At 39.1% G+C, this 10899-nt stretch overlaps 1 protein-coding gene across 1 annotated transcript; it reads right to left on the bottom strand.

Annotated features, from left to right (window-relative positions):
- Window positions 1–7632: 7632 nt before the first annotated feature.
- LOC145669815 (histone-lysine N-methyltransferase SETMAR-like) lies at window positions 7633–8061 on the bottom strand. The gene has a single exon (XM_081738157.1). The coding sequence runs from the start codon at window positions 8059–8061 to the stop codon at window positions 7633–7635; it is 429 nt and encodes a 142-aa protein (XP_081594283.1).
- Between the last annotated feature and the right edge of the window lie 2838 nt (window positions 8062–10899).

Genomic DNA, 10899 nt, shown 5'->3' on the forward strand with positions numbered 1-10899 from the left:
TATGTACGCTAGTATGAATAATATGGCAGGGGGGTAAAAATTTCCCGGGACAGTTTTACCCCCCTTCTGTTTCTCATTGTTGGAATTGTTGGGGGAGGTGAAATTTTGTTGTTGGTTTTAGTGAGGGATGTAGGTGTGATATATGTAGTAAACTTTTACCTATGTACGCTAGTATGAATAATATGGCAGGGGGGTAAAAATTTCCCGGGACAGTTTTACCCCCCTTCTGTTTCTCATTGTTGGAATTGTTGGGGGAGGTGAAATTTTGTTGTTGGTTTTAGTGAGGGATGTAGGTGTCATATATGTAGTAAACTTTTACCTATGTACGCTAGTATGAATAATATGGCAGGGGGGTAAAAATTTCCCGGGACAGTTTTACCCCCCTTCTGTTTCTCATTGTTGGAATTGTTGGCGGAGGTGAAATTTGGTTGTTGGTTTTAGTGAGGGATGTAGGTGTCATATATGTAGTAAACTTTTACCTATGTACGCTAGTATGAATAATATGGCAGGGGGGTAAAAATTTCCCGGGACAGTTTTACCCCCCTTCTGTTTCTCATTGTTGGAATTGTTGGGGGAGGTGAAATTTTGTTGTTGGTTTTAGTGAGGGATGTAGGTGTGATATATGTAGTAAACTTTTACCTATGTACGCTAGTATGAATAATATGGCAGGGGGGTAAAAATTTCCCGGGACAGTTTTACCCCCCTTCTGTTTCTCATTGTTGGAATTGTTGGGGGAGGTGAAATTTTGTTGTTGGTTTTAGTGAGGGATGTAGGTGTCATATATGTAGTAAACTTTTACCTATGTACGCTAGTATGAATAATATGGCAGGGGGGTAAAAATTTCCCGGGACAGTTTTACCCCCCTTCTGTTTCTCATTGTTGGAATTGTTGGGGGAGGTGAAATTTTGTTGTTGGTTTTAGTGAGTGATGTAGGTGTCATATATGTAGTAAACTTTTACCTATGTACGCTAGTATGAATAATATGGCAGGGGGGTAAAAATTTCCCGGGACAGTTTTACCCCCCTTCTGTTTCTCATTGTTGGAATTGTTGGGGGAGGTGAAATTTTGTTGTTGGTTTTAGTGAGGGATGTAGGTGTGATATATGTAGTAAACTTTTACCTGTGTACGCTAGTATGAATAATATGGCAGGGGGGTAAAAATTTCCCGGGACAGTTTTACCCCCCTTCTGTTTCTCATTGTTGGAATTGTTGGGGGAGGTGAAATTTTGTTGTTGGTTTTAGTGAGGGATGTAGGTGTCATATATGTACTAAACTTTTACCTATGTACGCTAGTATGAATAATATGGCAGGGGGGTAAAAATTTCCCGGGACAGTTTTACCCCCCTTCTGTTTCTCATTGTTGGAATTGTTGGGGGAGGTGAAATTTTGTTGTTGGTTTTAGTGAGGGATGTAGGTGTCATATATGTAGTAAACTTTTACCTATGTACGCTAGTATGAATAATATGGCAGGGGGGTAAAAATTTCCCGGGACAGTTTTACCCCCTTCTGTTTCTTATTGTTGGAATAGTTGGTGGAAGTGAAATTTTGTTGTTGGTTTTAGTGAGGGATGTAGGTGTCATATATGTAGTAAACTTTTACCTATGTACGCTAGTATGAATAATATGGCAGGGGGGTAAAAATTTCCCGGGACAGTTTTACCCCCCTTCTGTTTCTCATTGTTGGAATTGTTGGGGGAGGTGAAATTTTGTTGTTGGTTTTAGTGAGTGATGTAGGTGTCATATATGTAGTAAACTTTTACCTATGTACGCTAGTATGAATAATATGGCAGGGGGGTAAAAATTTCCCGGGACAGTTTTACCCCCCTTCTGTTTCTCATTGTTGGAATTGTTGGGGGAGGTGAAATTTTGTTGTTGGTTTTAGTGAGGGATGTAGGTGTCATATATGTACTAAACTTTTACCTATGTACGCTAGTATGAATAATATGGCAGGGGGGTAAAAATTTCCCGGGACAGTTTTACCCCCCTTCTGTTTCTCATTGTTGGAATTCTTGGGGGAGGTGAAATTTTGTTGTTGGTTTTAGTTAGGGATGTAGGTGTCATATATGTAGTAAACTTTTACCTATGTACGCTAGTATGAATAATATGGCAGGGGGGTAAAAATTTCCCGGGACAGTTTTACCCCCCTTCTGTTTCTCATTGTTGGAATTGTTGGGGGAGGTGAAATTTGGTTGTTGGTTTTAGTGAAGGATGTAGGTGTCATATATGTAGTAAACTTTTACCTATGTACGCTAGTATGAATAATATGGCAGGGGGGTAAAAATTTCCCGGGACAGTTTTACCCCCCTTCTCTTTCTCATTGTTGGAATTGTTGGGGGAGGTGAAATTTTGTTGTTGGTTTTAGTTAGGGATGTAGGTGTCATATATGTAGTAAACTTTTACCTATGTACGCTAGTATGAATAATATGGAAGGGGGTAAAAATTTCCCGGGACAGTTTTACCCCCCTTCTGTTTCTCATTGTTGGAATTGTTGGGGGAGGTGAAATTTTGTTGTTGGTTTTAGTGAGGGATGTAGGTGTCATATATGTAGTAAACTTTTACCTATGTACGCTAGTATGAATAATATGGCAGGGGGGTAAAAATTTCCCGGGACAGTTTTACCCCCCCTTCTGTTTCTCATTGTTGGAATTTTTGGGGGAGGTGAAATTTTGTTGTTGGTTTTAGTGAGGGATGTAGGTGTCATATATGAACTAAACTTTTACCTATGTACGCTAGTATGAATAATATGGCAGGGGGGTAAAAATTTCCCGGGACAGTTTTACCCCCCTTCTGTTTCTCATTGTTGGAATTGTTGGGGGAGGTGAAATTTTGTTGTTGGTTATAGTTAGGGATGTAGGTGTCATATATGTTGTAAACTTTTACCTGTGTACGCTAGTATGAATAATATGGCAGGGGGGTAAAAATTTCCCGGGACAGTTTTACCCCCCTTCTGTTTCTCATTGTTGGAATCGTTGGGGGAGGTGAAATTTTGTTGTTGGTTTTAGTGAGGGATGTAGGTGTGATATATGTAGTAAACTTTTACCTATGTACGCTAGTATGAATAATATGGCAGGGGGTAAAAATTTCCCGGGACTGTTTTACCGGGGGGTAAAAATTTAAGGGGGTAAAACTATACCGTTACACCGGCAGTCTGTTTTTGCAGTCGTCGTCCGACTGTCTGCCGACTGTTTCGAGAAAGCTTTATACGAGGGAAATATAAGCCCTAATTCGTATTTTAAAGCAACAAATTACCTTCTAACTCTCTTTGTTTTCTGTTGGTGAACGAATCTCTTTTTGCTCGTCGCGGTCGAAAATCGAGCGGAAAGACGCCGGTGTCCGGCGCCGGCAATCCGACCGCGGCATCTGGTCGGCATGCACAAATTGTCCGACTATAGGCGGCAGGATCCTGATGGGGGAAGTATGTGTAACGATGCATATTAGTTACAATTCTATCCACCAGAGGAAATTGTGATGATAATGACTTTGCTGCTGCAAATCTAAATCCAAAACCCACTTTGTAGAAAAGAAACGCTTATTAGTCTTTCTTTTTCAAATAGTGCTCTCAAACGGGTCAGATCGACCATCTCGGGGCACGGGTCGGGTCGGCTTGTACCTTGGCTCGACCCGACCTGTTGAGAGCATTATTTTCAAATAAAGTATTCAAATTACCGTGTACTAGAATATTGCAAGACTTATGACTTATCTTTGTATCACGTAAGTTCTCCCTGAAGTATTACAATGCTTAGGAAAACGTGCGTAATTATTCTTACTGTATTGCACAGTAAACGTTTTCTGTAGACTAATTTCAAGAACCTTATTGGTTACGTGTATGTGTTTGCCCTATTGTTAACCTAATGATTCAATGTTATTATTGTTGTTTGGTTCTAATATAGCATATTTTGCTTGTTTTGTTAGAATTACCTCATTTCTATGTCACTCACTTGTACTTGAAGGAAGCTAAATTAGTAATATCGTCGACCTTAACGAAAAAGTCATTAACTGTAATTTTGTGATTTTAAGTTATTTCTTATATTGGATCATATTTAGCATAAACTTCACGTTGAAGAAGTCATCAACTACATTTGTTTCAACCTCCAAACCTCCAACTATTAGCAAATCTCGATGATCAACGTAAAGTTTATGCTGAAAATTATCCAATATAACAAATAACTTAAAGTCAACAAAAATTGCAGTTAATGACTTTTTCTTTAACACCGACAATATTATAGGTCTACAGGGTGTAACAAAACCCATACAACAATTTTCAGGATGTTATTCCGGACACACGAAAAACCCTTTCTGAACTTTTGCTTAGTGAAACTAGTTTCGGAGCTATAAGATGTCGAATGTGTCGAAAAATAAACTTTAGAGGCCTAATTATATTTTTAAAAAACTATCCATCGTAGACACTGCAGTTTCATAAATCACCGTCGAAGTCATTTTTCTATTTAAAAAAAAAATCTTTCAGAACTCCGCATTGTGTGCACAAGGGATTTCAAAAAGAACTCATCTTTGCTTGGCAGATTATCCGGGTATTGTTTGCGGGACGTTTTTCTTGTTTTAGTTACCATAATAAGACCCCAAAGGCAAGGGTGCCGATCCTGGAGGCCGAGGGGGCCCTGGCCCTCCAAAAGTCATGTGGGCCTCCTATTGTATTTATGTATATACAATATTTGGCATAATTTGAGTGCAATTTGTCTTAAAATCTTTTTATATATACCTTCTGCATATGAATGGCCCCCCCAAGTTTACAGAGTAGGAATGCGTTCGAGTTGAGTCGAGACAGAATTTTCCTGACAAAATTCGAGTCGAGACACAGCTCTTCCAATAGAAAAATATATATTTTTCGAGTCGAGACATCACTTTTACGGCATATTTTCGAGTCGAGACAGTCTCAAATCCTGTCTCGTGCGCATCCGTATTACAGAGAAATCGGCGCCCTTGCTGAAAGGATTTTCGCGTTGGTATTGTAACAGTCTATACATGTACATATAATTTATTAAATTGTTTTTAAGGTGTTATGAAGCTTAAGAAACGAAATGTGGAGAAAGATAGGAACACTTTAAACTTATTAATATTGTATTGCATAGTGAACGTTTCTTACAAATTTCAAAAACATATATATATATATATATATATATGTTTGCATGTATGTGTTTCTACCACTATTCACCTAATGACTTAAATGTTTTTGTTGTTTAGTGTGGCATATTTTGCCCCTTAGAACAGTCTCATTTCTATTGCATTTATACTTGAAGAAAGCTAAATTAGTAATAATATAAGTGTTCTTACAAGATCTATACGACAAACTTTGAAAGGTTATTCCTCTCTCACGCAAAACAAGTTCTTTTGAACTTTTGTTTAGTGCAAATTGATACCCATTTAGTGAAACTTTGGAAGAATTGTCACTTAGTTTGGCATTCCAGTTTTTCAAACTTGACATTCCAGAAGGATGAAATTTGAAGCCATTCCGGAGATTTCCACAATGTGTTATTTTTTAAAGAAGCTAAGCATAGATTGACTTTTTTTAGTTTGAATTGTGTAAATCATTTGTACTTCAAGGAAATCAAATTAACAATAATACATATTATGTGATATACATATGAAACCATTACTTATACAAATCGTATAAATAGACTTCCGTAGCCACATGACAATTTTGAAATTATATATGATTCCTATATAAGACCCCAACTAGAATACGCTTCTGTTATTTGGACTCCTCATAATGCAAAATATACCCAAATGAATGAAAATATCCAGTCCATCAAAAACAGCAAAAATGCCCAAAAAATACTTTTAGGATGGAAGGTCAAGAGAGTTATTTCTTTCATTACATGGACGGCTAATGAATTTTGTTGTTTCCGAAACCAACACGTCGTTATTTTGAAATTAAATGAAATCTTTAAGTTTTACGCTCCTATGGTGGTTAGGCTAAAGGAGACGGTGGTTATGAGAAATGAATTAAATGATGGAATGAAGAGAGTGGGAGGAAAGGGGAGAACCTCGGAAAAACCCACGTACACCACAAAGCTAACTTGTCGCGAGCTGGGATTGAACCAAGGACCATATGCACCAGAGGTGAACGCTCTACCACTGAGCCACCGCGGTCCCATGTTGTTATTTTGTTACCAAGTAAAAAAGTCAAAATTATATACATCCTAGCCCTAGTTATAGTTAAATTATGTACGATTCTACTATTAAAAATGTTGATCATGGATCGGGGAATCTTGGGTATTACCTTGCAAAGGGAGGATAAAATGTAGTTACACTTCTTTTCTCTTTGCATAGTTTGAACAACTCGAACTGGCTCTTCTATGCGTAGAGGCAATCCTATCGTTATGGACCGATTTTCAAGCTGATGGGCAAGCTGATGGGATGCTGGAAGTCTCAACAGGTTTTGAGCATTACCCCCTACAAGCAAGAGCCAACTTCTCCCACCCCCTACCTGTTGTGTTAGCGGAAATTTGCGAGCCCGAGCACACAGGACAAAAGAGGTCTTCGCCGGGTTTTCACGGACTCTTGTCCACAATTTCCGCAGGATTCTTTTTTCCCAAGGCTTTCTCGTCAGCTGAGCAGTTGGCTGGCTCCAACGTGTAGAATGTAGGGACTATTTCCTGAGTCGGATTCTGACCATAGTGGAGGTGCAAAGGACTTGGACTTAGAGGATATCTGTCAATCTCGTGACGTATTGTGCTACGTCAGTGATGAAAGCCACGCAAAAACTATCTAAAAAATCACGCCCCTTTTATCCCTGTTCGTCAGTTTTAAGTTTTCTCCCTTGTATGACTTAGCCTTAACTATTGCATATGAATCCTGGGGCTGGAGTTTCCCGCCTATGACGTATGATGTTGAGTTCAAGCTCTTTTGCTGAAGAAATCGGGGTGCTTCAAATTAACCAACCAGCGATGGACTATAACAACGTGTAGGTATAATTGCAAGTGTCCAATTTTCTGAACTCAAGAAAGCGAACACAAAGGGAATCGTTGTTTCCACATCGTATGTCTATATATAGCCATGGAATCAAACGGAGGCTTACCAACACAAATGAAAAGACATACCAAAGCGATGAGGGAAGAGAGATAACGATATTAATATTATATTTAATACAAGGGTTGGAACTTAAAGAGTGGCAACTATTTATTCACAACTGATACAAAAGAGTTACATGTTTCCACCTGTTACTGCCCTTCAAAGTAGTCACCAGCGTTGTGGATAACCCGTTGCCAGCGATGCGGAAGGTATAGTATACCGTTAGCAGAGCCTGGTCTGTTGAGGGTGCGAATGGAGCGGTATACTGCCTGTCGAATCTCTGGAACAGTTCCGAAGCGAATGTCTCGAAGTGGTTCTTTCATCTTCGGAATAAAATCAAAGTCACAATGTCATAAGTCCGGGGAGTATGGTGGATGGTACAGTCTCTCCCACTCCCATCAACCGAACAGAGCAGCCACAGCTTGTGCTGTATGCGCCCGCGCATTGTCGTGCAAAATGAAGAGTGGGTAGCACAGAAACAGACTTCCTTTCCCAAAGATGGTCGCAGGTGATGCTACAAACACGAACAGTAATACTGGGCATTGAGGGTCTGCCAAGGAGGAACGTAATGCGTTGGATAACACCATCACAGTCGTGCACGAGAATCACCGAGAATCGCCGTGCACGAGAATCACACTGGGGCTCTGTCCCACTTTCGACTTTCGCGGCGTAACATAATCACGCCATTCATTGGATTGGCGTTTAAGTGTTCGCTCGTAAGATTTGGCCCATATCTTATCCAGTGTTGCGACACGGCGTAAGAAAGCCTCGTCTTGGCACTCATAGCGCTCCAAGTGCACCTGAGCAGCGTCGTAACGCATCAATTTCTGCAGTTCCGTCAACTCATGCGGAACCCATCGTGGTGCAATTTTGCACATGCCCAGGCGTTCCTTCAGGATGCGAAGCACAGTCGTATGTGCTAATCTGGAATTGTGGACGAGCTCACGAATCGTCAGGCGTCGATCACGGTCCACTAACGTGGGAACAATTTGCACTTCTTCTTGATAGACGCTATGCCGACCTGCCCGATGCATATCTGCCACAATTAGCCGCCCTCGTTGAAGGCTTTTACCCACCGTGCCACTGTTCTGTACGGCAATGCCAATTTCTCACATGCCTCTTGAAGCCATTGATGACACTGTCGTGCTGTGCGACCTCCAGCACATTCAACCTTGATCCAACTCCGTTGTTCCTGTTCCTGTTGTTGACACCTTTATGTTAGACCATTCGCTCACAAGTGGCTGCGCTTCTCTCGCTTGTGCTCCTGCACGTGACGTGGGACGGTCGGATCTATTTGCTCGGGGTTTAGGTAGGTATATCTCCAACGTGCGCTGCCAGCCCCAATAGTACATTTCATTGCATAGTGTCTCCACAACAGTGTTGCCACTATTTAAATTCCAGCCCTTAGTACTTATACTACTTATACTATACTTGGTAATATATTGGGTGGGTTTAATGGCTCACCCCGTATTATATCACGATAGGAACTTACATGGAACATAAGCTAATCGACAAAGCACATTAAATTCAACTTAAAACAACATAAATAAAAAGAACAAAGATACAACATCTCTTGCAATTAAATATCCGTCAAAATGACGGCTCGGTGTTCTAGGGAGGTAAAAATGTTGGTACGTCTAGTGTTAATAAGATACCGCCGAGAGTACTAGTATAACTTCATATCAGAAACACATAGCAAGCTACGATGTTTAAGCATTAACTTTATCACATCTTCACGGTTACAAGTCGTTTTTGAAAGGTCTGGAAATAAAGTGATGAATCCGGTTTTCAACTTACGACCCTACCAGGAAAGAAGTATGTCCGGTTCATAAGGATATTTGTTAGGTTATCAACTAAATTCTGAGCAACGCTAACAATATATATAAACTAAAGAGTAGAGGGGTTTGAATTTTCAGACTTCATTTCGAATATTCTGTGGGTACTTTCTGACAAGTATTAGTGGCCGTTTACAAATTCTCGGAGTGTACACAAATTGAGAGTAATAATCAATTATTTAAGTGGGATCAGCTGAGCTGAATTCTTGCGTTAATTTGACCTATGTTTGTAGCATATTGGCCAGCTAGATTAACTTCAATGCTCCTCAATAGCATTGTGAATATCTTAAAAAGAGATCATTCCTCGATTGCCTTTGAGTAAACTCCGATGTTCTGTTGGGACCATAACCATTGAATATTACAAAAGACAAGAAACACTGCAATTCGTTACCAATTAACTACCTCAAATTATAGAACGAAATTTCCGAGAATGAGTCTGAGTGTAACTCCTGTATCTATAATTGTGTTCACAATATAACGGTTAATGTGAGTGTCACTGCTTGGTCTGCTTTAATCAGTGTTAAGTTACATCTTTAATTAGAAGCCCGCATGCTTCGAAATTGAAGATACATATTTTAATCAATTTTAACTTCAAGTAGAGTTTTGGTTTCCCTGACCCCAAAGGGGGGTTTCTGCAATACGATGTATCGAATATAGAAAGATACAAAACATTTTGTTGTTTATTTTAGCAAATAAAAGTAGCATGTGGCCGCAACTTCATAGAGAGTACAAATGTTAAAGCATAACTAAAACGAATAATCATGCTGTACACAAAAAGGTCGAGTGAATCGAATCTCACAAAATTATTATTCCAGTAACCAAAAACATGGATCTAACCTAATAGTACATGACTATAACTGCATAAAATATATTGTATAAAAGAAATGCGTTATGAAGGTTAAAAACAGCGAAAGTAGACAGCAATATTACCTTCTCTTATTATATTTTTTTGTACGTTTCACATGGAAAACAAACAGAATGCTTTACTAACCAACAAGCATAGATGAAATGAAGCTCTCCTTCAAAAGTAAAGTTACTCGTGGACCTCCACCTTCAAAACTGCTACTAATCTTCCTGGGCAGACTGGCATATACGATGAAAACAGAAGGTTAATGCAACGTTGCCCACTGAGCCCCACATCTACCCGACTACAACGACTCTATGTATGAGAGTGACAAGTAAAATGTAAAGCTAAACGCTTATTTTTAGCTACGCTAATTGCATTTTTAAAATTATCTTGCAGTCGTCTTGTAAATCTCAAGTTGCGGTGTGGTGCTTGCCACCAGAGAAGAGATTTTTTCAATCTGACATGGAAATTGCACTAGGTTGTATTAGGTTTAAGTCTGTATTCTCGCAGTAATTTCTACCACAACAAAATTTAATAATTGCTTATGAATAAACTCTCACGCTAGTCTATGACCCACTAGTTCTACTACACACTTACACAAACAAGCCCTTCTCTGTTCACTCTAAAAATCTTGTGATTTTTTTCTGAGCTCGCCTACTATATTAGACTACTAGTAGTAAGAGTAAAATTTTAATGTTATTTACGTGCATGGAAGCATGTGTCGTAGATAAAGTTATAAAAACCTAATATTGTTTTAGCTTGTTAAGTGATTTTTAATGGAAAAGAAAAATAGCTGACTACTTTTTAAAATTTATTACAGTATATTTTGGAGGAGTTATAACCCTGTTCCTGGGAGCCAGTGTCATCAGTATTGTGGAATTAATATACTTCATATTCATCCGACCAGTGTTCACTTATTTTCAATTAGCTGCTTGTAATATGCAACATGTATAATAATAGACGAAACAACACATATCTTTTTCTGTCCAAGTAGGGTCACTTAACATGATTTTTTGTATCATTAAGGTACCTTGTGAAATCTGCAAATTAGTCTCATTAAAAGCAGTTCCATCTGCATTTATCACAGAGATTAAGCAAATATACCAAGTTGGTTCAACCGTACTCGGCACAAATTCTAAAGTTAATATCGTTGGACTTACTCTAAATACATAAAATAAATATTGTTAGAG

This window comes from Thermobia domestica, chromosome 14 (assembly GCF_964235325.1).
Source record: "Thermobia domestica chromosome 14, izTheDome1.hap1.1, whole genome shotgun sequence".
In the NCBI taxonomy this organism is placed as follows: Eukaryota; Metazoa; Arthropoda; class Insecta; order Zygentoma; family Lepismatidae; genus Thermobia; species Thermobia domestica.

Coding starts and splice junctions, on each gene's coding strand:
- LOC145669815 (XM_081738157.1), bottom strand. CDS start 8,061: ATGCATCGGGCAGGTCGGCATAGCGTCTATCAAGAAGAAGTGCAAATT.